The 25,794-nt window shown below is 53.0% G+C and overlaps 1 protein-coding gene across 1 annotated transcript in view; it reads left to right on the forward strand.

Annotated features, from left to right (window-relative positions):
* The window catches only part of TMEM123 (transmembrane protein 123), a 58,511-nt gene that overhangs the window by 29,830 nt on the left and 2,887 nt on the right, over positions 1 to 25,794 (forward strand). Inside the window, exons 3-4 of the mRNA XM_053900577.1 lie at positions 23,921 to 24,181; positions 25,078 to 25,231. Of these exons, the coding sequence (XP_053756552.1) occupies positions 23,921 to 24,181; positions 25,078 to 25,231 (415 nt within the window). The remainder of the gene's footprint in view (positions 1 to 23,920; positions 24,182 to 25,077; positions 25,232 to 25,794) is intronic.

The raw sequence follows: 25,794 nt of genomic DNA on the forward strand, positions 1-25,794 counted from the left end.
GTTTTTGCTTTACATATTCTGCAGCGTTTGGGTACATAAATAATTATAATCGTTGCTGCTTTTGAGACAGCAAGAGCAGAGGAGAGGCGCAGAAGGAGAGAGAGAGAATCCCACGCAGGCTCCGTGCTCTCAGCAAGTAGCTCGACTTGGGGCTCGATCCCATGGCCTGAGCCGAAATCAAGAGTCAGGCGCTGAACCGACTGAGCCACCCACGCACCCCAACAGTTGTGACATCTTTTTGAGGGATTGGCTCCTTTATGATTACATCATGGCCTTGTCTGTGTATTCTTGGCACTTTCAGTTCAAAGTGTATTTTTGTGTCACCTAAGTGTAGCTACTACGAATTCTTCTGTGTACCATTGGCTTGAAATCTCTCTCATTCGTTCACTTTCAGTCGGTGTGTGTCTTCAGGGCTATAGTGAGTCTCTTGTAGGCGGCATGTCCTAGATCTTGTTTTTTTGTGTGTTTGTTTTTAATCTATTCGGCCATTCTATGTCTTCTGATTGGAGACTTTAATGCATTTATATCAAAAGTACTTGTTCGTAGGTAAGGATTTACTTTCGCGTTTTTGTTGATTTCTGGCTGTTTTGTAGGTCCGTTGTTACTTTTTTCATATCCTGCTTTTCTGTGTTTGATGTTTTTTGGTGTTTGAATGCTTTGACTTCTTTATCATGTTCTTTTGTGTAATTAACTGTAGATTTTATCTCGTGGTTATTATGAAGCTTACATAAAATATTTTAAAATTTAACACCCTGTTTTAAGCTGATAACAACTTCAATAGAATTGCTAAGGTTGACACTTCTACCTCTGGTCCCCCTTACACTTTAGATAATTAATGGTAGTTTATGGTTTTTTTGTGTCGTGTAACTTGTAACACATCTTTGAACATATGGGTATTTTCTTATCGAACTTGTAGAGTTCTAAATGAATTCTGTACCACCGTTACCACAACAGTATCAGTGAGTTTTACACTACCTTTGTAAGTTTTTGTGATAACTTTTGTTTTTATTTTTTTAAAACGTTTATTTTTGAGAGAGAAAGAGAGGATGAGCAGGGGAGGGGCAGAGAGAAGGGAGACGGGGGATCCAAAGCAGGCTCTGCATGACAGCAGCAAGCCCAGTGTGGGGCTTGAACTCACAAACCACGAGATCATGACCTGAGCCCGTCAGACGCTCAACCGGCTGAGCCACCCAGGTGCCCCGACAGCTTTTTTCCCATCAGTATTTGAGTGTATCCTCCCCTTCCTTCCCTGCCTGGAATACTCTTGTTGAGAACCCTGCCTGTAACCTCATGGGCATTCCCTCATATCTGATTTTCTTTTCTCTTACTGCTTTAATGAAATCGTTTTTTGTTTTGTTTTGTTTTTTTTTAAGGAAAAAAAAATCATTCTTTGTCTTAGACTTTGACAACTTAGTCATAGGGTGTCTCGGCATAGCCCTATTCGTGTTTGACCTTTCGGGGCTCCTTGTGGCCTCCTGAACCTGGACGTCTATCTGTCTCCTGGGGTTTGGGAAGTTGGAAGCTAGTAATTTGTTCCTTTAATGTGACGCTCATTCAGTTGTTCGTGATTCTGCGTGTGTAAGCAAGCCGTTGTCTTCTTCTAGAGAGTCAGGTCTTCACCCGATGTGTCTGTTTGGGTTTGTGAACACGGGCAGGTGGGCTTGCTCTTGGGGTCTGTGCAGTCGGCCGCAGACAGATGGGCAGGACTGGTGGCTGGGTTCCTTGCCTGGGCGAGGCGGCATGGTGGGCACTGTGGCTGCCTGGACTTGGGTGGGGCTGGCCGTCCGGGCTGTCCACAGCGTCTGGGCCATCCATGCTGTCTGCACCGTCTACATTGTCGGGGCCATCCGTACCGTCTGGGCCAGCCGCACCAGCTCCTGAGCAGCCGGGGGCTGGGCTCTGAGCCAGTGTCTCTGCCGTGGGGGGCCGGGCGCTGCCCTGACCGTGTGGGGCCGCCAGCTTTTCTGCAGGTCCATTGACCCACCCGCCGTGCGCCGTGAGCAGCCCTGAGGACGGCCCGTGATGCGTGCCGTGTGCGGTTTTGTCTCCACGGCTGAGCGGGCTGCAGGGGGAACAGCGCTGGAAGGGGTTGCGAGGGCGCGTGAGCAGAACGAGCTCCGGGGCCCACAGGGCTCGTGTCTGGATTCGGGGTGACTCTCTGGCTGAAGCGGGCCACCGGCTCTGTCCTGCGGGCTGACCCCCGTGTGTGCTGCTCTTCAGACTCCAAGTGTTTTGCGGGCCTCCCTGGTGGGGCGGGGCGGGGCTGTGGCTCTGATTTCCCACCGGGACAGGGCCGGGGCGAGCTTCCCGGCAGGCTGTCTGGGCAGGAAGGGGCCCGAGGCCGCACCCCACGGTTGACCGGCCTGGGCGGGGGCAGGCCGGGCTGCAGGGCCAGCAAGTGTCTTCATTTGAGGACCCGCAAAAGGCAGGGCTGCGGGGCACACGCTCCCTCGGCTCACCCCTGCCTGGGCGCTGCAGATGAGCGGGGTTGCTGCTGGGCCGGCCGGCTGGGCCCTGCGAGGGAGACGTCTGTTTGCTAAGATCCCCGTTGGGCACAACCTGAGTGGGGGCTCCCGAAGAGGCACTGGCGGGATGGGGGAGCTGGATATGCGTCCCAGGTCCTCTCCCGCCTGGAGGGACCACAGGTACGGGGGCATCTGCCTGGTGCAGCGCTGGCCTGGGGGAGGGGCACTGCGATCACCCGTGGCCGCCTCCTACCTCCTGATGTGCTCTGTCTTCGGCCTCTGCCTCACGGTCTGGGACTCTGTCGCCGGTGTCTCGGGTGTGAGTAGTTGTTGAGCGTGTGAGTAGTGGTGGTTCTCGGGGTGGGGGGCACAGAAGCGTCCTGTGTCGCCGTCTGACGCCCTCACTCTCGAGGATTTCTTACCAAATGCCGACGTGCAGTCCCTGCTGTTGGAATTTTTCCTCATCAACATGTACTGCTACGTAGTTTAGGAAAAGGAGTCGTACAAGTATTTTTTAAGTAAAAGTGTGGATTTCTAATGTGTTTAAAATGTGGACCTTGTTGACCTACCTCCTTTTATTGATGAGAATCTCCTTTTTCACTGAGTAAAAGAACACGCGACTCCTGTGTACAAGGAATACGGATGGGCTCGTGATACAGCTGCCAGACGGGATCCTTGACCTTTCCACAGTCATACCCTGTGGTCATGAGAAACTCAGGAAGGACTGGCCAGTACCATGTGATGTGTGGTCTCCAGGGTCAGTGAGACCCCAGAATAAGGCACTACCTTTGCCAGACCGGAACAGCCCCTCCAGCGGGTGATGCAGGGCGGGGTGGAAACTGAAGAACACTGTGGAATCCGCACCCTCAACCCCCCGGGAAAGTAAACACTTACACCCTGCTACTTAGAGACAGATGGTATAGACTTAATCTGGACAGTGCCCATCAAGTGTCTTAACAGGCAAAATCCAAGGGACTCCTCGGGGTATCGTTCTGGGGAGACCACAAGATTTAGGAAAGATGTCGGCAGGAAACGTCACTTTGCCTTACTCGTAGGATTTATCTTTCCGTGTGTTAAGCCCTATCCTGATGCTCAGCTGTGTGATAGTCACTGTGTCAGCTCACGAGCACCCTGCAGCTCTTGCCTGAACCCTCAGACTGAACGAGGAGAAAGTGTTGAGTGGTGCTTGTTGGCAGTTAAATGGACGATTCAGGGCATTCGCTTTCCTTGGAAGTGTCGCTGTGTGATCCAGATTTGGCGTGACTTCGTCCTTTCCGTCCACAGAGCTCCTGTTTCAGGGTCGAACAGTCTGGAGTGATTCTGTACCCAGGACGCTGTGTAAGCGTCATCATGTTGGTGAGACTTGGCACCACACATACGGTCCATGTGTCACTGTCTCTGTAAAGAGCGTAGCCTCCCTTCCTGCTGGGTCTCCCGGGGTTGCTGCTCCTAATCGAGGCTCCAGGTTAAACTTCTTAGACTAAGTGCTTCAGGCGCTAAATCCCTGTGAATTCAGGGAGTCTGGCCGCGTCCGAAACCTATGCCGGCTTACCACCAAAACGTGCTGTGTGTAAAATGTAAAACTTGTGCTTAGTGCAGTGCTCTGATGGCAGCAGTCGGCTTGGCTTAAGTATGGTGACATGTGGCAAACAAGACAGGAGTTTCTGTTTCTGTGTTCATTTTAGGAAATGTTTTTCTCAAGGCTGGAGTGGAAGATTCAGAGAGGGGTGCTGAAGACCATCTCCAAGAGAAAAGTCTAATTGTAGAAGCTTCCACTTGATTCTCCAGAACTTACCGTGTAACAGAACACTTTCTATAACTGTCCCGCAGGCACAAGCTGAAAAGTGCATTCTGGGGGTGCCCGGGCCGGTTAAGTGCCAGGTCTGGGGGTGACCAAGCTTCGGCTCAGGTCATGATCTCATGGTTCATGGGTTTGAGCCCCACATGGGGCTCTGTGTTGACAGCTCAGAACCTGTTTGGGATTCTCTCTTTTCTCTCTCTCTCTCTTTCTCTCTCTCTCTCCCCTTCTCTCTCTCTCTCTCCCCCTCCCCGCTCAGACCCTCTGTCAAAACTCAACATTTAAAAAAAGTGCATTCTTGTAGAAAGACAATTTTTGAAAAGGATAAACCATAAACACTATTATGAAGAACCAGAATAAAATCAAGAAGGAAGTGGCCTCACCTGAGTTATTACTACTTTAGGGCTGGAATGAACAGAAGATCTCTTATAGTGTGGCCACCAGGGTGTCTGTGTGGATTGTGTTCCATCTGGGGAGAGGGACAGGCTGGTCTGGTCACTTGTCCGTCCGCCGTCCCTCAGCCCCACAGGGGGAGCCGGTGGCCCCTGTCGTGGATGGTCGTGGATGGTGCTGGCCTCCGGTCCCTCCAGGACCCTCCATCGCCTCTGTGCTCACCCGTGAGCTGCGGCAAATGCGCTGTGTCCCCTGGAGTCGGTGAGTGGTCACGCCCGTGACCCGCGGGGTGTCGGTCCTGCTCAGCAGGAGCGTCTCCAGGGAGTCAGTTACCCTGGAGAGGCTTCCCCGTGAGCTCTTCCTGCGGCTTCTCGCAGGTGCAGCTGTGTGCCCTCTCCAGTCTTCACAGATAGGACGTCCCGTCCTCTTCCTGTCCTCTCGGCGGGATGTTTCCTGAAAACTGATGCCCTCCCTGCCCCTCCCCTGCGGCAGCCACCCTGTCCCCTCGCTCCCGGGCCACGGGGGCCTGGGCCCGCCTGATGCTCGCCCTAGTCGGCAGAGGCCAGGGAACAGCAGCCGAAGTGTGTGCAGTGAGCACGGCCACACTGGACACCAGACGTTGTCCTGCCCCGCGCCGCCCACGGGCACGGTGACCAAGAAAGTGGGGGAGCGGACATGCCTACTCTGTCACCGGTGTCCCCAAGCGCAGGACGGTCCCAGAGGTGCACGCCATGCGCGCCCCGGAGAGCCGCCAAGGTCTCCAGGGACAAGTGTGCACCCAAGTTCACCGGGAAGAAGTGGGAACACACATCCTGCCCCGAGGAAGAGGGGGAGCGGGCAGCGAGCTGCACAGGGAGGGCAGGGAGCCATGTCATCGGTGGAGAGGATGGAAGGACGCCCCTGTGTTCCCAACGCAGCCCGGAGGCCTCAAGGGGACCAGGACACAACCTTTTCTGGGGCTCCTTCCCCTGCGCACGGGCTGGTGCGGCATCAGACCGCAGATGCACGGCCCCTGACACACACCTGCTGGTCCACAGTTGGCTACTCCCGTGGTAACAACCCGATGTCCTGGCCCATGCTGGAGCCACCTGACGCCGCGTGATGGACGGGGTGTCCCCAGACCGATAGAAGTTTTCTCCTCGTGTCCGTCTTCACGGGTGAAGGACGCCCATCGAGACATGGGGATCAAACGGCCTTTGACACACGATGCCGCAAGCTCATTGGGTCTCATTTCTCACGCTGCAGGAAACTGGCCCTCGCTGTTACACAGCAGTTTCGGAAGGGATCCCAGATCGTGGCGTGCATTATTGGTTGTGAACCTGCTGCTTTTTTCCATTTCTATGAAGTTAAAGACCATCTCGGTAACTTCCTGGAGACAGCTAAGACTCCTGAAGTCACCCCTTCAGGGAAAAAGTGGAAAGAACTTGATCCTAGGGAAACTTGCACCCAAGACGATGGCTTCACTTAGATAGGTTTTCCTGTTTGTAAAAAATCTGACTATTTGCCCTTTGTTAATGTGGTTCCCTGCAGAGCAGCTGACGGCAGGCGGGCAACCAACCAACTCAGCAGATCGGTGGGAATAGATTATAGCTGGTAGAAACTTCTGCCTTGGTGGGGGGAGGGCATAAGTGTTAGTAGCCCTTAATTTAAGAATGGGGGAATGGGAAATAAAACAGGCATCTGATTTTAACCTGCAGGGGTTCTGTGAAAATTGATGGAGGCAAACTGTCAAGAGTGTAGCGATGCTTGGGAAACTCTTAGTTCACGAGTGCATTTTTACTTAATTTTTTAAATGTTTAACCATTTTTTGAGAGAGAGAGCCCAAGTGGGGGAGGGGCAGAGAGCTAGGGGGACAGAGGGTCCCAGGCAGGCTCTGTGCTGTCATTAGAGCCCGATGCAGAGCCCAAACTCGCCAACTGTGAGATCGTGACCTGAGCCAAAATCAGAGCTTCGCCCCCAGGCGCCCCCACAATAGCATTTTTGAACTGTTGGCTCCTGTTGACTGGTCCATTGGCCTTGCTTTTTCTTACCTTAGTTCAAAGCAGAAGAATTACGATGTGACCTGACGCATCTGTGTGCCTCAGTTTCCCTCTACTTAATGGGGTTGTAGTGCGGATTACGTGGGTGACTGTTCGTGTAAGTGCTGGCTCTTGTTCTGGTGCACACACCGCGGTCGGGGGCCGGGGCAGCGGTGGGGGGGTGGGGGGGTGGGTCCGAGCTCTCAGAGGTCACTGCGGATCCTCAGACTCTGCCTCGGGAACCCGGCTGGTCTTGGATCCGAGCCACCTGACGGTTCCGCGGCCCCTGATAGGCCCATGACGTTCCCTCGCCGCGTCCTCCATGCGCCGGGCAGGGTGCGAGATACGGCGGGAGCCTGGGACCTGATGCAGGCAGTGCCCTTACCCTGCTTGAAGTGTAAGTGAAAAGGCAGGAAAGAAACTGCCCTACCGAAAGGTGAGTGGGCGAAGTGCGGCCCCACAGGGAGCGCTCGGAACAGGAGAGGTGGCTTCCAGGTAGAGGGTCCGGAAGGAGGTCGCCCCTGAACTGGCGAGCGGACGTGCCCGTCAGAGACGCCTCCCGGGGGAAGAGGTGAGCACCGCAGTCAGGAGGAAGCGGGTCTGTGCCGCGGCCGCGTCTGTGTGCGCGTCCCCTGTGGGGATGGAGGCCGTAACCATGGCAACCGCTGGGCTCTCAGGCCGGGCTTGGTACAGGTATCTCCCCTGTCCCCGAATTCCACACCCTAACCGGGTGAGAGGAGGAGCGTGGCCCTGCTTTAGAGGCGGGGTACGCGGGTTGGAAAGTGTGTGGCCGTTTGAGCGCCGGAGGCGTTAAGTGCACGAGCCTGTGACGTCCGGCTGCCTCCACAACGTGTCTCGAGTGCTCGATGGACAGAGGGTCAGACGCGTCACAATTGTCCTTGTTCCCACTGCTGCGTTTCCAACACGCAGGTTCTCTGCCACCTCGGGCGTTTGCCGGAAGCCTGTTCTGAGACGTGCCTGCCCGTGAAGGTGAACGCGGGTCGGAGCAGAGCTGCCTGGTCAGGAGGAGCCCCGCGAGCGGCCCCCTCGCCCTTTTCGGTATCACATCGGGGACCCGGGTGACCCAGTCAGTGTCGTTAGCGTGGGATTCAGGGTGCTGTGGGTCCTGGCTCCACTCCCTGGTGTCTCCCCGTCTGTGAGATGGTGGGAACAAATACTTAGGGAATACTTAATAAACCGCTCACTGTTTTTGTAGTCACGTCCTCAGGGCTTCTGGATACACGGGGTCTTTGTTTGTGCCCTCGAGTGGTTCACATGCCTGTTTCAGCCTCTGCCTTGTGCGGAGACCCGACCGTCAGCCTTGCCTTGGTGTCTGCCGCCTTCCCGGGGCCCACGCCTCTCTCGGTCTGTGGCTTTGAATCAGCAGTCGGCCAGAGAAGCACATAACAGAAACTTGTTAGCAGGGTCTAAAATTAAAACAGTTTTCTTTTATAGGGACTGAGAGTCTTTTTAATTTCAATTGATGCAAGTTTTTTTATTTTTCTTTTGTCACTATGGGCTTTGATAAACCCGTTCAAGTTAATGTGGGTGCGCTTACTCTTTCCAGCAGCGTAAAACACAGACCATCTAAAAGAGGATCTGCCCCCCCATCTTCCCCTCCCAGTAATTCCCTAGAAATATTACTGGTGTGAATGCACCAAATGGGTGTATACGTGCTGTTCTGCAGCTTGCTGGGAAACACTGATGTTTCTGCATCGGCACAGTGTTGCATCTGCTGTGTGACCGAGCCCCGGAACGCGGTGACGGGAGGCTCGTCTCCGGGCTCCGTAGGTCAGGAGCTGGGCACTAGCACAGCCGGTGCTGACGAGTTAGCTTCAGGAGGCTGGGGGCCGGGCTCAAGGGCCCACTTCCCAGGTGACTCCTCCGCTGGCCTCCAGGCCTCCGTTTCTCCTGGTGTAGCGCCAGCGCCCTCACAAGAGGGTGCCTGCTTCCCCTGAAGCCAGCAGTCCCAGCGGTCACTAAATCCTGGAGCACCAGGCAGGAGCTGTCCTTCCTAAGACCTGGCCTGAGAAGTCACAGAGCGCCGCTCATTCTGCCCTCTGCTTGCTTAGAAGCAGGTCAGTGTCAGGCCTCCATCGGGGGAGGATGGGTTAGGGTTCACCTTGCAAAGGGATCAGAGAACCCACGGATGTGCATTAATCACATCACTGTGTGTGGCTCCGTCCCCTCCTTGGTTACGTTTCACGGAACGGACGCGCTGTGATTTTCTTAGCCCTTCCCGCATCGGTGCGTATCGTCTTGTAACAAGTGCTGCGCACACACACCCCTTTCCCCTGTGCGCCTTTCCTGGACGTGGGATGTTGGTCGGTGCTGGCTTCCTCGCGAAGGCCCAGGAGGATGGATCTCCTAACACTCAAGGGCTGGAACGCGTACGAACACATCTCACCTGTGAGCCTTGGAGTGAGCCGTTACGTGTCATCACAGCATGGAAGCAGCATCGTGAAACGGCTCTCACGATAACATAGTTAAATGTTGTGAGAAGGGAGGTGGAGGGGCAGATGGCGGCGTGACGAAATTGATGAACATAACGTTAAATACAGAAAACAAGAACGGAAAACACCTCCTGTGCCGAGTTACTCGCATAGAATTTGAGCGTGTGATACTACTGTATCACTTAGAAGTAAAATTGCAAAGAAATCTGGGGTAAATTCAGGATTGTGCTTACTCTGGGGACCACAGCTTCCAGGAGTTTCTTAATCAGCAAATTTTTATTAATCAGGATAGTGAGAACACAGTGGTCATATAATTCTTGGTACCTTTTTGTACATCTTTCAGTTTTAGTTACTTAGGTTTTTTTTTTTTTTGGCTTAAAATAATTAAGAGTGTTTCAATATTTAAATTTTTGAAAATCTATGATCTTTTTTTTTTTTCAGATGTATTTATTTTGAGATAGAACAACTAGGGGGGAGGGACAAAGAGAAAGGGGAGAGAGTGAATTCCAATCAGGCTCCGAGCTGTTAGCACAGAACCTGACACGGGGCTCGAACCCATGAACCTGAGATCATGACCTGAGCCAAAGTGAAGAGTTGGCCACTTAACCAGCTGAGCCCCCCAGGCACTCCAGCGATCCTCTTATTTTAGCTACAACTTTTGGTGTTAACTACCAATATTTGTTTTGTTTTGAGAGAGAAACAGAGACAGTGCAAGCAGGAAAGGGGCAGAGAGAGAGGGAGACACAGAATCCAAAACAGGCCCCAGGCTCCCAGCAGCCAGCACCGAGCCTAACACAGGGCCCAAACCCACAAACTCTGAGATCACGACCTGAGCCAAAGTTGGACGCTAAACCCACTGAGCCATCCAGGCACCCCCAAGTATTTGTTCATTGATAGTGGTTTAGTGCAGTGAAGGTGGTGAGTGATAAAACAACCTTCATCGGGAGACAGCAAGCAAACACGTGAAAAGGTCACCAGGCTTGGAGTCTGGTGACGGGGTGAGATTTGCTCACCGCCTCCTGCAGTGACGTGGGGCATTTCTCTGGCGTTGGGGTCCGCGTTCTTGCCTGTGGGTTGCAGGGGACAGCCCTGACTTTGAGAGGCACCTATGCACAGCGACTGGCGTGGGCTCCCACGGGCACCTGCCCCCCTGGTTCCGATACCGCTCCCAGCACTTAAACGGATACGGATCTTTCGTAACTGCAAAGTAGACGTTTTTCTTTAGTCTTGCAAGAAAAAAACGCTCAGTATCAAATACCTTCTAACGCCTTCATACAGTGAAATACTGTTTACTAACGGATACTGGGCTATATGGTTGTCATCTCTGAAGATTTCTTTTTGCTGACATTTGAGCAGATAGTTTTTTTGCTGAGCGACCATCTCTCTGTGGTGACGCTCCGAGCGAGCATCTTTGGTGGCGCTCTGAGCTCTTTAATGACCGAATTCTCCTGTGGTAGCTGCTCATCACACTTGCTTCTTGTCCGTGTTTAGACCAACAATCTTCGTAACTGAACGACAGCACCACCAGAACAGGCTTTTGACATTGCAAATAACAGCCCTAATCAGACACCTAATCATGGTGTTGCAGAACAGTCGGGGCGTGTTTCCTCACACGTTTTAGCCCTGCTGGGACAACAAGACAATACAAGGGCGTGAGCGTTTGGGACTGTCGTGTGTGTATTTCTCAACGGAGACGCACTGGTGTGTGTCCTGCGTGTAGGCTTGTAGGACGTGTGGGAGAGCAGGACTGTTTGGTACACACCCAGCTCGGGTTTATTAGACACGCAGAGCAGTTCCGAGAGAGCTGTTGTCTCTGTCTAGAATCTGGTGACTGGCACCTTCTCAGCCAGCTGCTTGTTGAAGGCAGCAGTGAGGCGACGACACAGTCACTGTCCCTGAACGAAGCTTCGCCACTTGCTTGTACTACTTTTCGTGACTAGCGGCCAAACACGGTGCCTGAGAACGGGGTCTTGAGTCGCCTGCCCAAGTTCAAACCCTGGCTTCTCTTACTAGTTAGAGCTCACGTTGAACCCCTGCCTGCCTCAGTTGTACCTGCAAAGTGGGGATGACCATAGGATCTGCCTCCAGGGGTGGTTATGAAAATTGCTAGTGTTTATGGAATATTTTGAACGGGGTCTAGCTTGCAGTGAATACCGTTTACTTATCCAGTATGTGTGTGAGGGGTGGACAGATCTCTGTAGAGCCTGTCCACTGAGCTCATTCCCGGTCGGGTCCATCCCGACCATCCCCCATGGTAGTAAAGGCCATGTCCTTCCGGCCGTGTGAGTCGCACAGGGTTAGGAGGACTAACACTTATTGGCAAATGGTACTTGCTTCCCTCGGACCAGACCAGAGCCACGGAGCAAGGGGCCTCAGTGCAGCTCCCAAGAGTCCCTGTCAGGGCAGAGAGCAGGCAGGACAGGGTGGGGAGGGGTTTGCAGGGACACACAGGTGCTAAGCCAGTGTCTTTGTGCACATTTATGTACGGTGCACGTGTAATACGTATTCGTGTGCCTATTTCTACACCCAAATTATCCTTTTCCATTCTCTTCCAATACATTTTCTAAGTTACTACAGAGAACAGTGTAGTTTCGGCATTTAATTGGGAGGAAAGATAGAAATGATCAAAGCCACCTAAAATGTACTTCCAGCATCACTCTTTCTGGACTTAAAACAAGGGAGAAACCATTGATGTTCTAGGTAATCCAGAAAAGCTACTCCAGGCCCAGGAGGAGCAGACAGAGCCAATGGCGAAGGTGAGAACCCTACTTCTAAAGTGGGAGTACCAGCAAAGCGGCCCCGTCTTTATACCAAATGCTTCTACTCTGTGCCGCTAACTTCTGTTCATAAATAAGTGGAATTCTGTTTTTGGATGAACGGCTCTACCCCTGAATCTGTCCCCTCCTATACTAATGGAGCCCCGTCGAGCCCCTCTGCTGACGTGCGGGGATGGAATGGACAGAAAGGGGAGGTGAGCGGCCACTCTCTGGGGACTGGACACAACGGTCGTCGGGGGAGGGGGAGGTGGGTCGAGGCTGCGATGGTGGATGGCAGTGTCCAGTCGTGTGGGGGGGTGACTGGACTGTGTCCAGCCCCAGCCCCACCCCAGCCTCCGGCTGGGGGCTGTCTAGCTTACACCCTTGGATTAATCCCGCGCCCATGCGCACGAGGGGTGGGGTCTCCTGGTTTCACGCTAAGCTGCTGGCAGCCAGTAAGTGGTTGCTGGCGACGTGAGGAAGCACGCTCTTCCTCCGTTGCAGGCCTTCCGGAAGACGTCTAGTGCCCGGCGTGGGCGGTGGCTCCGTCGGCCTGACCGCTGTGCGCTGCGTTCAGGGAGAGTCTGTGGATGCCGTGTCGCCTCCGACAGCCAGGAGGATGTCGTTCCGCCAGACTGACGAAGCGAGATCGCCTTTCTCGGAACCCTGTGGTGGGCACAGTTGTAGATGATCCCCGGGGCCGCTCACACCGTGTAATTCCTTCTCTTCGGGGACGGTGAGCCCTCATTCCCGTGGAAAAAAGGATCTTGCAGATGCGATTAGAGTTACCAATCCGTTGACCTTTCGGCCCCTGGTCAGGTGGGCCTGACCTAAAGCCAGCAGGTGTCTGTGGCCGGCGGCAGGGGGGTGGAGAGATGGCAGGCGCGTGGCGGACATGCTGATGCTGGCTTTGAAGGCAGAGGGGCTGCAGGAACGCGGGCGGCCCCTGGAGCGGAGAGGGGGCTCGGAGCCACAGGCTCGGGGACCTGGCTTCCTCCAGCAGCCTGCGGAGAAGAGCTCGGCTCGGAAACCTGGCTGAGCCCTTCCGCTGGAACTTGCTGGAACATCCACAGCCAGGGGCTAATCCAGGGTGGTGTGGACGCTTCTGAACACGTGCACGTGTTCACCCGGCAGCGCAGGACGGTCGTGTCTGGGTCCCAGGCTCTTTCATGAGGCGCTGGATGTCAAACCTCGTCTTCGTAGGGAACTCCTGTGTGTCCCTCTCACAACTGCGGAGGGGGGCGCGGCTGCCTTGTCGTCTTGGTGGGTGTGGCTGGTCTTGGATCGCTGTGCACCCTGGCTTTTAAAAGAGCAACACTTCTCTAAATGATAGGCCTTTACTTTCACGAAGTAGAGTCCATCTAAAGTGTGTGCCCGTGTCGGGGCGCCTGCGTGGCTCAGTCAAGAATCCGCCTTCGGCTCAGGTCATGATCTTATGGTTTGTGAGTTCGAGCCCCACATCGGACTCTGTGCTGACAGCTCAGCCTGGAGCCTGATTCAAAGCCCATGTCTCTCTGTCCGCCCCTCCGCCCCAAAATAAACATTTTAAAAGATGGCGATAAAACGTGGGCCCGTTTCTTAGAGGCCTTTCCCACGAAGGTTTTCCCCCACGAGGAGACAGACCTCAAGCACTGTTCCTCCTCGACCGTGGTCGTCACCCGTGGCGGGAACCGTGCGGACCGCTGGCAGATCGTATGATGTTGGCGAGGAGGGACGCTCCGGGCTGAACCACCCAAGGTGCCGGCTTAGTCTCCGCACTACCGCGGGGGGCAGACTCGGAGGCCGTCTCCTGGCTCCGACCAGAGCGTGCCGTTGAGGGAAACAGGCCCGCCTCTTGCCCCGTCCCCTCCTCTGGTCTCCGTTTAACTTGTTTCTTCCTCATCTGGGCTCGTGGGAGGAACTGGAGGCGCCCTTCCTGTTACGGTAAGCAGGTGAGGGCGGCTTGTGGGCGGCCGGCGTCCTTTTGTCCTTCCACGGCGGTTCTGCCCCGGTGAGGACCTGCCTGTGAGCCGTCGTGAGAGCAGAGCCGTCGCTTCTGCGCGCGCCCCGTGTACGAGCTGATGTGCCCGCGTCTCCCGGGCTCCTCCCCGGGCAGGTGGGCCCGGGGACCCCCGGCCGGACGTACAGCCCCTGCCGCGTGCCAAGTCTCCACGTCGAGGGGCCCAGACGTACACCGTGCGAGCAGCTCGTCCCGGGGGGGTTCTGGGGTTCCACTCCCGTAAGCCGTGTGCGCCTGGTGCCTGAGGGACAGCGTGGTGACCCTGAACTCCTCTGTTAGTCTTTACAGACTAACACTCAACGGACCGCCAGGGTTTCTGTCACAAAGAGCCACGTGGCCTCTCTCCCAGCCCCGCTCCGCCCCCACATGGCAGCAGCGTGGACCGCATGTAAACAAGTGGCCACGTTCCAAAAAAACTTGACTCACGAAGGCCCGCGAGTCGGGCCTTGCCGATCCTCGCGCCTGGGGTCTTGGACGGGGAATTCAAGTTGTCTAAATCGCGGCGAGCGGCAGGGCGCCACGTCGGGGAGCGCTGGGGGGGGGGGGGGGGTGCAGCCACTCCTCCCGAGCCCTCGTCGCCCAGCCCCTCGTTGCAGGCGTCGTCACTGCCTCGCGTAGCTCAGGTCCCTGCGGTGGGTCCTGGCCTCCGCTCCTCCTGGCCTGTGTGTCACCCCCCCCCCCCCCGTCCCCCTGAAAGCTGGAAGGGGGGGCGCGGGAAGAGCTCGTCGCGGAGGCACGTGTGCTACCGCCGGGGAGTCCTCGTGAGTTCACGCGCACCGCTGTCTTCTCAGGCCGCCCCGCACGCGGGTGATCCTGTGCCACGTCGCCCCCGGCGGCACCCCTCCTCGCCACGCTCCTCCTGCCTTCGCGCTTGAGCTTCCTTCCGCCCTCACCGCGTCCGTCCTCTGTGGCATGAGTGCCCGTGCCACACTTGAACGCTAGGCCATGCACGCCCCCTGTGCCACAGCAGCTCGGATGCCCTTGGAGTGCTTGCTCCTCACATCATTGGTAACAGCGCGTCGTCTGCAAACGGGCAGCAAGTGTGTGTATTTACTCCAGGATAAGTTATGCCAGATTTGTAGACTCAAATAATTGGTGGGTTTAAGTGAATTCGGCCTCACCCAGCACTTTGCTCATCCGTGTTTAGGGCTCGCCGTGCAGGGCTGATCTGTCGCCGCTTTCCTCCCCCTAGACGGGTACTTGAGGGCTGGGAGGTGTACTCAGTACCGTATCTCAGAGCCTGGCACACAGGGTGCTCGATGCTGAGTGAATCCGGGGGTGGTTCGAATCATGTAGCAATGAATGGATGATCAGTGGGATTCTTAGCGAGATGTATACTTTAAATTTTAAGAACGGTGAGTGTGAACGCTGAAGAAGTCCCAGAACGCACGAACTTAGAATGGAACCCGTACGTGGAAGAGCCACCTCGAGATGCCGGTTTCAGCAGAGCTGGGGCCAAGCTGGGTGCTCCTGGGTTCGTTCTCCGTGTGCACGAGCTGTCCCTTGAAGGGAGCCTCTGAAAGTAGAGTTTGGGGCCACTGGGTGGCTCAGTCGGTTAAGCGTCCGACTTCGGCTCAGGTCATGATCTCATGGTTTGTGAGCTCGAGCCCCACGTCGGGCTCTGTGCTGACAGCTCAGAGCCTGGAGCCTGCTTCGGATTCTGTGTCTCCCTCTCTCTCTGCCTCTCCCCTGCTTACGCCCTGACTCTCTCTGTCTTTCAATAATAAATAAACGTTAAAAAAAATTAAAAAAAAAAAAGTAGACTTTGGACTCTGGCCTTCAGGAGTTCTTACCTTTCCTCCTGGGGAAACCTCTGTCTGCGTCCCAGGAAGGGGTGGTGTGTGTTTGCCGGGCTGACCATGTCAGAAGTCTGTGCGAACCTAGATTCCTTTCTGGTAGATGGATTTAAGCTGCACATTCCTCTCTCTCTCTCTCTCTCTCTCTCTCTCTCTCTCTCTCTCTCTCTCTCTTTTTTTTTTTTTTTAGTTTTTTTTTTAATGTTTTTATTTTTTGAGACGGAGACAGAGCATGACCAGGGGAGGGGCAGAGAGAGAGGGAGACACAGAATTGGAAGGATGCTCCAGGCTGTGAGCTGTCCCCACAGAGCCCGACGCAGGGCTCAAACTACCAGACTGTGAGATCATGACCTGAACCGAGGTCAGACGCTCAACTGACTGAGCCACCCAAGGCGCACCTCTCTCTCTCTCTTTTTAAATGTTTATTTGTTTTGAGAGAGAGACAGCGTGAGCAGGGCAGGGGCAGAGAGAGAGAAAATCCCAGGCAGGCTCCACACTCAGTAAAAAGCCCAGCATGGAGCTCGAACCCACAAACCACGAGATCATGACCTGAACTGAAGTCGAGAGCCGAACGCTTAACCAGCTGAGCCACCCGGGCACCCTGTGAAATGTCCTTTCTTAAAACGTTTCTGGTTATGACTTTTGTCTTAAACACTATTGCATATGATTATTTATAGTTTCAGCACTGTTTTTTGAGTATAATCCGTGAACATTTAATTACAGATGTACAACATATAATGACTCGATATTTGCATGGCGAAATGATCGCAGTGAGTCTGGTTAACCTTTGCCACCGTACATAGTTAGAAGTTGGCATCATAAGAAGAAGCTTTCTTAAGACGTACTCTTAGCATGTTTCAAGTATGCAATTTGGTATTATTAAGTACGGTCACCCTGCTGTGCCTCACATTCCCTTGACTGACTGACTTTATAACTGGAAGTTTGTACCTTTGACCCTCTAGATTCATTTTGCTCCCCTTCCCTCCCCAACCCCAGCCCACCTCTTAGAACCACCAATGTATCCCAAATGGCAAGGTTTTTTTTATCACTGAATAGTATTCCATCGTATACGTACACCACGTCATATTTATCTTACTTGTCAACCGACATTTAGGTTGTCTCCATACCCTGACTATTGTAGGTAATGCTGCAATAAATATGGGAGTGTATATACGTTTTTACATTAGCGGTTTTGTTATCTTAGGGTAATCAGAAATGGAATTTCTGGATCATAGAGTATTTCTATTTTTATTTTTTTATGTTTGTTGATTTTTGAGAGAGAGGGAGAGGGAGAGAGGACCCGAAGCGGGCTCTGCACGCTCAGCAGAGAACCTGATGTGGGGCTCGAACTCGTGAACCGTGAGATCGTGACCTGAGCCAAAGTCGGATGCTCAACTGACTGAGCCACCCAGGCGGCCCTGGTATTTCTATTTTTAATATTTTGAGGAACCTCCATATTGTTTTCCAGAACAACTACACCAGTTTGCATTCCCACGAATGGTTTAAGACGGTTCCCCTTCAGCCACATCCTTGCTAACACCTGTTGTTTCTTATGTTGTTAATGTGAGCCATTCTGACAGGGGTGAGGGGGTATCTCATTTTGGTTTTGATTTGTATTTCCCTGACGATGAGTGACCTTGAGCACTTTTTTTCATGTCTGGTGGCCATCTTCATGTCTGTGGAAAAATTTCTCTTCAGATCCTCTGTTTTTTTTTAATTGGATTGTTTTTCTTTTGCTGTTGAGTTGAATGACTTCTTTATGTATTTTGAATATTAACCCCTTATGCAATGACTTGCAAATATCTTCTCTCATTCCATAGGTTGCCTTTTCATTTTATTGACGGTTTGCTTTGCTGTGCAGAACCTTTTTAGTTCAGTGTCCCATTTGTTTATTTTTGCTTTTTTGTTGCCTTTGCTTTTGGTATCTGATCAAAAAAAAAAACAATAGCTATGGCTGACGTCAAGGAGTGTACTGCCTATGTTTTCTGCTAGGAGTTTGTGGCTTAAGTCTTAACATTTAAGTCCTTAATCCATTTCACGTTAATTTGTATGTGTGGTGTAAGCTAGTGTTTCCGCTCACCCAGCGTCATTTGGGGAAGACGCTGTTTTCCCCATGGTATATTTTTTTTATCTTTTGTTAGAAATTGACCACAGGTGTATGGGTTTATTGGGGCTCTTCTGTTCTCTTGATCTAGATGTCTGTTTTTATGCCAATACACGCTGCCTGGATCAGTACAGATTTGTAATACAGTTTGAAATTGATGTCTCCAGCTTTGTTCTTTTTTATCAAGATTACTTGGGCTACTTGAGGTCTTTTGTTGATTCCATACAAACTTACGGATTTCCTCTTTGTGTGAAACACGGCATTGGAATTTTGATTGGGACTGCGTTGGGTTATAGACAGCTTTGGGCAGAATGGATTTTTTAGCGATAGTAATTCTTCCAGTACATGAGCATGGAATAGTTTCCCATTTATTGGCGTCACCTTCAGTTTCTTTTATCAGTGTTTTACAGTTTACTGTCATTCACCTTCCCGGTTACATTTATTCCCGGGTATTTTTTTTTCTTGATGCAGTTGTAACTACAATTGTTTTTTTAACTTGCCTTTTTGCAGGTTCTTGGTCAGTGTTTAGAAATGCTGCCGATTTTGCATAGCGATGTCTGTATCCTGCAACTTAACTGAATTTGTTTATTAGTTCCAACACTTGTTTTGGTAGTGTCTTTAGGGTTTTCTGTATGTAATATGCCATCTGTAGATGGCGACAGTTTTACTTTTTCTTTGCCAATTTGCCTTTTATTTTTCTGCCTAATGGCTCTGGCTAGTACTTCTGATACTCCGCTGAATAAAAGTGGCAAGAGGGGCATCCTTGTCTTGTTCCTGAGCTTATAGAAGTTTTCATTGAGTATGAAGTTTGCTCTGGGTTTGTTACATATGGCCTTTATTGTGTGAGTTATGTTCCCTCTATACCCACTTTTTTGAGAGTTTTTATCATTAACAGATGTTGTATTTTATCAAGTACATTTTCTGCATTTGTTGAGATGATCATAAGATTTCTAACCTTTATTTTGTTCATGTGGTGTATAATTGATTCAGAGATGCTGAAGCATCCCTTGCATCCTTGGAAAAAAATCCCACTTGATCATGGTGTAGGATCCTTTTAATATATTGATGAATATGGGTCGCTAATACTTTGTTGGAGATTTTTGCATTTATTTTCATCAGAGATAATGGTATTACATTTCTTTGCTTGTGGCATCCTGATCTGGTTTGGGGATCTGGGTAATGCCGGCCTGGTAAAATGTGTTGAGAAGTATTCCCTTCTCTTATATTTCCGAAAGTGTTTGAGAAGGAGTGTTGTTATTTCTTTGAATGTTGAGCAGAACTCAGCCTGTGAAGCCGTCTGGCCCTGGACTGTGGTTTGTTGGGAGGTTTTCTTTACTGATTCGATCTCCTTAGTAGTGATAGGTCTGATCTGGTCTGTTCGGATTCTCTTATCTTCTCATGCTTTCGTCTTAGAAAGTTGTGTGTTTTTAGGAATTTATCCGTTTATTGTAGGTTGACCGATTTTTTTGGCAGATAATTGCTCCTGGCAGTCTCTTACAGTTCTTGCTGATTTTGTGGTATCCATGTATCTCTTTGATTTCTGATTTTATTTCAGTCCTTTCTGTCTAGGTGATTGTAGCTAAAAGTTTGTTAATTGTGTTCATCCTTTCAAAGAATCAGTTCTTTGTTTCACTGGGCTTTTCATTCTCTTCCATTTTTATTTCCGCTGTAATCTTTGTTGCTTCCTTTCTTCACCTAACCTTGGCCTTTGTTCTTTCTCTGGTTCCTTGAGCTATAACGGTAGGTTGTTGCTTTTGGAACTTTGTCTCTCGAGTAGACGTTCATCTCTGTAAATTTTCCTCGTAGAGCCGTTGTTGCTGTATCCCATTCGTTTTGGTGTGTCGTACTTGCATTTTCATTTGTCTTCAGGTATACTTTGATTTCCCTTTTGATTTCTTCTTTGAAGCATTGTTAAGTAGCATGTCGCTTAAACTTCACGTATTCGTTGGGGCACCTGGGTGGCTCAGTCGGTTGAGCGTCTGACTTTGGCTCAGGTCATGATCTTGCAGTCCATGAGTTCGGGCCCCGCGTCGGGCTCTGTGCTGACTGCTCGGAGCCTGGAGCCTGTTTCAGATTCTGTGTCTCCCTCTCTCTCTGACCCTCCCCCGTTCATGCTCTGTCTCTCTCTGTCTCAAAAATAAATAAACGTTAAAAAAAAAAAAATTTAAACTTCACGTATTCGTGAATTTTCAAGTTTTCTCCTAATTGATTTCTAGTTGCATACTGTTATGGCTGGAATATATGCTTGGTATGTTTTTTTGTTTTTGTTTTTGTTTTTTAATAAGACTTGTTTTGTGGCCTAACATAGTATCTATTCTGGGGAATGTCCCACGTGCACTTGAGAAGAATGTGTCTATCTGTGAAGTCCACCTGGTCTAACATTGTTTAAGGTCAATATTTTTCTTATTTCCCTGCCTAGTTGATCTGTCTTAATGAAAATAGGGTTGCTATTATTGGTTTTCTTTCTCCCTTTTGGTCTATTAATGGCCGCTTTATACATTTCACTTCTCTATGTTGGGTACATTAAATACACACAAATATCTTATTCTCTTGTTGAATTGACATCTTTATTCAGTGCCCTTTTTTGTCTTATTACATTGTTTGTTTTAAAGTCCATTTTGGGGGCACCCGAGTGGCTTAGTGTGTAGGGCACGTGACTCTTAATCTCAGAGTTGTAAGTTCAAGCCCCACATTGGATATGGAGGCTACTTAAAATTAAAAAAAATAATAATAAAGTCTGTTTTATCTGATTTAAGTGTGGTTACCCCAGCTTTCTTCTAGTTTCCATTTGCACGGAATACCTTTTCCCGTCCCTTCACTTTCAGTCCTTGTCTTTGGGTGAGCTCCACTCAGAGACACGAAGTGAAAAGGCACCAGTGTCCCATTTAAAACTAAATGTGATTGTAGAATCTCCATGTGTATTTTCCACTGCACTTTAAGTGTGTATTTGATGCCCTGATGAAAACACACGGTCACCCTCAACCTTGAAATTGTTAGGTTAAAGGGAAAACATGGCACCTAGCTATACCCTTGGACCCAAGGCTGCAGGAGTGAGGGAAGTGGCTTGAGCAGAGCCGTAAGGAGACAGCCAAGTAAATCCAGACGGTGGACGCGGTGTCCCTGTTGTCAGTGGTCCTGGACACTGGCCTGGTTTCACATTATTGTCCTGGGTAATTGTCTCGATGAACTGAAGAACCCCGGCACCCTCTTTGATACGATGATGTTCAGATGGCGTTGGTGGTGACCCTGGGGACAGGGGATGTGACGGTGCAGCTCGGTGCAGGAAATACATACAGCTCCTGAAGCTCATGCTCAAAAAAGGGTAAAAATTGGTGCAACTGGGGGAGGGGGGCTCAGTCAAGCATCTGAGTCTTGATTTCGGCTCAGGTCATGATCTCGTTGTGAGTTCAAGCCCCGCGTGGAACTTTGTGTTGTCAGCGAGGAGCCTGCTTGGGATTCTCTGTCTTCCTCTCCCTCTGCCCCTCCCTCTCCTGGTCTCTCTCTCTCTCTCTCTCTCTCAAAATGAAAGTAAAGGGAATAATGACTCACTGATGTTCCCTCTGTCACAGGCACTGTGATACTTGCTCAACCTAAATTATCTCTGTTGCCTCTCGTAGACCCTTGTGTGGCACCGTGTTTTCTAGAGGCAAGAGGGTGAATCTCCTTTTATGAGATCCCTCCCAGTGACCTCATTGTGACTCGATCCCACGTAAGGATCCTGTGTGCCAGTGTGTGGGACATCCCGCGGTCCTGGGGCGAGGGTGTCCCTTTGAGTTGGGCCCGCCCCACGGAGCAGCAGCTGGCATGGGTCGAACACGCCCTTCCCCCACAGCTGTGTCCACTGAGCGCTGACCTGGACCTCGGGTGCCTCTGCCTTCCAGAATAATCCTAAGATGATGAAGCCGTGGTCATCCGAACCTAGGGCTTAACCCCCTCTGCCAGGCTGGGCCACGGCAGCATCGGGGCTGGCGGTGGGGAGGGGACATCGACGGCTGCTGTGCTCTCGTCGTCCTCACATCGCAGGACTGGACGCTGGTGGGCTAGGAGGCCGGACGCCTGCTTCGGGCCGAGGTGGACTCCTGGGCCTCCCCCGGCTGGGGCCCGACTCCTCCTGACTCGGACTCCACACACCCGTGGCCCGGGTCCTGTGTCCTCCCCGCCAGTCACCCTCCTCCCTCTGCGGAGTGTTGCCACAAGGCAGTCACGTGGGGCAGGTGCAGCCGGGTGCGGGGTGGGGGGTGGGGGGGAGCGAGCTGTGTACACTGTGCAGGGCCTGGGGGCTGCGTGGGGCAGGGGTGGGGGCCAGACCGGGGTCGTGGGAAATACCGCCTTTGCCGTCGGTGTGAACAGTCTACACCCAGCTCCGCTTTCTGAGCTTCACCGCCGGGACCGGGCCCTCGTCAGGCCAGAGTCACTCAGTCTCTGTGTCCCCACAAGTCCAGGGGCTGCTCCCCCGAAGGCTCTCCTGCTTGGTCTGAAGCTGGGGTAGCGTTCTCGTCTGCTCCTTCCTGAGCAGAGGGGCGAGCGGACGGACACACGCTCCCTCCAGTGACGACCGTTTGTGCCTCGACAGCGTCTCGTTTCGGCACTTTTAGTGAGACCCGGTCCCGGCTGTGCGCCAGCAGCTGTGCGTTTTTGCAGAGCCGTCCCCACAGGAAGTCCGAGCTTTAGGCCCCGAGCGCAGTCACGGGGTTTTGCCTTGTGATGACGACCTCACAGATTTATTTTCGGCAGCTTGCAAACGCAGTAAGAGTGCGTGCTCGTGCAGTGTGCTGCGTCCCGGGGCTTGCTCCGTGCCCGGAGCCCTGGACCTTGCGAGCCCCTGGCCTGCCCCGGGCGCCACCCACACCCGCACAGCTTCTGGCCCTCGGGGGCCGGAAGACCCGCAAGTGCACATGGGCGCACGAGGGCGTGGTGTCACTGGACGGGAGCTCCTCGCCGGCCTCCTGGGATCACGGTGCCGCTCGTGGGCATCAGGACAGTTAAAAAGCCTAGGGGCCTGTCGTGTCCATTTGCAGAAATGTTCAGCTGCTCGCTTCTTGAACACGGTTGGATTTTCTCACTTGGAAAGACTGCGCCGTCGCGGCTCCGTCTTTGCTCGGGTGACCTGGCGCAGCGAGGGGCCGGGTCTCTGGGCGGGGGCGGGGCAGGCGCGCGTCGCGCCGTGCCTCCTGGTGGACTGCGCACAGATCGTGCTGGGCTGAAAATGCGATAGAAACGCGAGCTCTTCCCCGTGTCGAATCCACCGCGATAGCACGCACGCACCGGTTTAGAACAAAAGCGAGCGTGTCCGTCCTGAAGCGTGTCGTCTGAGCACAGAGCACCCACAGTAGCTCAGGTTCTTGCCACTTGTGTCCGCCGCTCGGAATCATGAGAATTTACTGGTTCACCGGTGTACATAGCACAGCAGTGTTCCTTGGGCCTTGTTAAAAAAATGGGGTCACACGGCGCGGACGAGAGCGCACAGTAGGGACCCGCGCCCGGGGGAGGTACCGGGAAGCCGGTAGACACGCGAGCCTGGCGTGTCCGCAAGTCTTCGAAGAAAAAGTCCAGCAGACTGGAGGCAAGGGTGTTCCTGTCGGCGGCAGTCCCCTCCGGCGGTGACGGAGCGCGACACCCCCGGCCCGAGTCGCTCTCCCCGGGCCGGCTGAGAGGTGGAGACAGGCCCCGTGGGACGGCAGCGCCGCGGGTGAGCCCGAGGACAGGGAACAGGCGGAGATCAGCACGGCCGTGCGAAGGGGCGGAGAGAGGACGGAATGTCTCGGTCCCCGGCAGCGTGCGCGTGGGGTGAGCCGGCGCTGCCGTCGCCGGGGCGGGGACCCGGGACACGTGCTCGGTGCGCACGGGTCCGAATCGTCCTCGTGAAGGCCTCCGCCCCAGGCGCGAACGGGGGTCTCCAGGATTCAGGGGCGTCTGGAGCTTCCAGCTGTGGGAGGTCGTCCCGACGGCCACGCCCCGGGGGGCAGGGGAGGGGGGGGCGTCACCCCTGACGGGCTCGCGGCCGGCCACGTCGCATGGGGTGCGCGCTCCCGGCCACCCACCACCCGCGCCGTCTCTGTCCTCCCGTCAACTCCCTTCCCAGAGATGAGGGTCCTGTGTCACGGGCACGTGACATGTTCATGTGTCTCATTCTCGCAGGCAACGCCACCACGGTGACCTCCAGCCACACGGGTGCGCCCCCCAACACGACGAAAGCCCCCACGCCCGCCCTGTCCCACGTCCTCAGGACACACAATGTCAGCACCTCGACGCCCACAGCAGCACCCGGATTCACAACAGGGGGGGCCTCCCCGAATACGACCTCCGCCACCCACGTCTCCCACAGCGCGTCCCAGACGCCGTCCACCGCGACCACGGCCCACAACCGTTCGGCCACCTCTGTGCCTTCACCCGTGACAAGTACGTATGGGAGCTGAGCCCCTTCCGTGCTCAAAGCCGGTGTCAGATGCCGCACTTCCGTGGCTCCGTTCTGGCGGGAGTGCGGACGACCGTGTCGTGTACACAAATCACCGTGTGGGTGCCGCCAACCTTGTCCCCGTAGGAGGCAGGTTTCCCCTGAACCAGGCCATGTGACTGGAGGAGGAAGTCCTACCCGGATGGTCCTTCGCGTGGTTGTCCGGGCCCCTCGTGTGCGCCTGGGCGGGGCCTCCACCCCCACAGCGTGCTCACGGTGGTGGTGGCTCCTGGGTGTCACGGGAGCGGCCACACATACGGTGTCGGCCAGCACGCTTTGTGCTTAGACTTAAGATAGAACGTGAAACCATGAGCTCGGAACCTTGGCATCGTCCCTTCAAGGTTTTCCAAGTTCAGGTCCGCTTGAAGGCCAGCACAACCGGCAGGCTTCGTCGTGTCTGCCGCAGATTTCTGTATTTTCTACCCTAAAGCCTTATTCCTGCAGTTTGTGTTCTGAAATCCGCTGTAATGTCACCAGGGCCCTGCGTGTGATACAACAGTCTATTTATCGAACGGAGAACTTCCGTTGGATGCCCTCATTCAGACGGGCGGTCCAGACACCCTGGTTAAGGCACCGATTCTTCCCGGGACGAGGGAATAAGGAAACAGTCCCAGAGGGTGCTGCCCAAGGCTGTGGTCCCCCGGCACAAACACCCTCAGGTGGGGGAGGGGCGGGGGGAAGCTCTGCGACTGCTCGACTGCTCGAGGGGCCCCGGGGCCACCAGGCAGGAGGCCGGCCGGGGAGCTCCTCCCCGGCTCTGCTTCCTTGGATAGAAATTCGAGTAGCAGCTTTTTGTAATGTTTTTTAAAAACCACTAAAGCCTACTTTTCTTTCCTCCTAGTCACAGCAACTATCAATTCTAAAGAAAACCCAGGATCGAAATTTGACATTGGCAGCTTTCTCGGTGGCATCGTATTAACCCTGGGAGTTCTGTCGATTCTGTACTTCGGATGCAAAACGTACTATTCACGAAGAGGCATTCGGTACAGAACCATGTGAGTTTTGATCGGATTTCTGTATTTCTTTCACAATCGTGACAAAATACCGAAAGGGGGCCACAGATTTATGAATTGTACTCGCAAACAAAAAATGGATGCACGTGCGGGTACAAATGTCCCGCTTCCTGACGTTCTCCCTCTTCACTCACCCCTGTAACCGTACCAGGAGGGTGTGGCTGGTGCTCGTCAGTAGCACTAAGGGAACATCCTTGGTAGAAACCTGGTTTTAAAGAAATTCTTCACGGTCTCATTTTCTAAGTCATTGCATCAAGTGAGTTAAGAGCTCTTACCACGTTCACCCTTTCCATAACTGTGTGGGTCTTCCATTGTTTGTTTGGAGGGCTTAAGTCCCTTTTGGGGTTTTTTCACTCTTACTAGAATACAAGAGCCAATTCGTTCTTTTGATTCTTAATGTACTGTAAATACCACCGAAGGGCTACTTTTCCCAATTTTTTAACTCATCGTACTTTCACGTCGGGAGCTGATTTAACAAAGTAACACATAGGACGGGTTACTTTGAAGGGAATAAAGTAGGAAAGTACTTCTCATGTATTAGTTCA

The sequence above is a fragment of the Panthera pardus genome, unplaced genomic scaffold (genome assembly GCF_024362965.1).
Source record: "Panthera pardus isolate Hobbes unplaced genomic scaffold, ASM2436296v1 HiC_scaffold_12, whole genome shotgun sequence".
Classification (NCBI taxonomy): domain Eukaryota; kingdom Metazoa; phylum Chordata; class Mammalia; order Carnivora; family Felidae; genus Panthera; species Panthera pardus.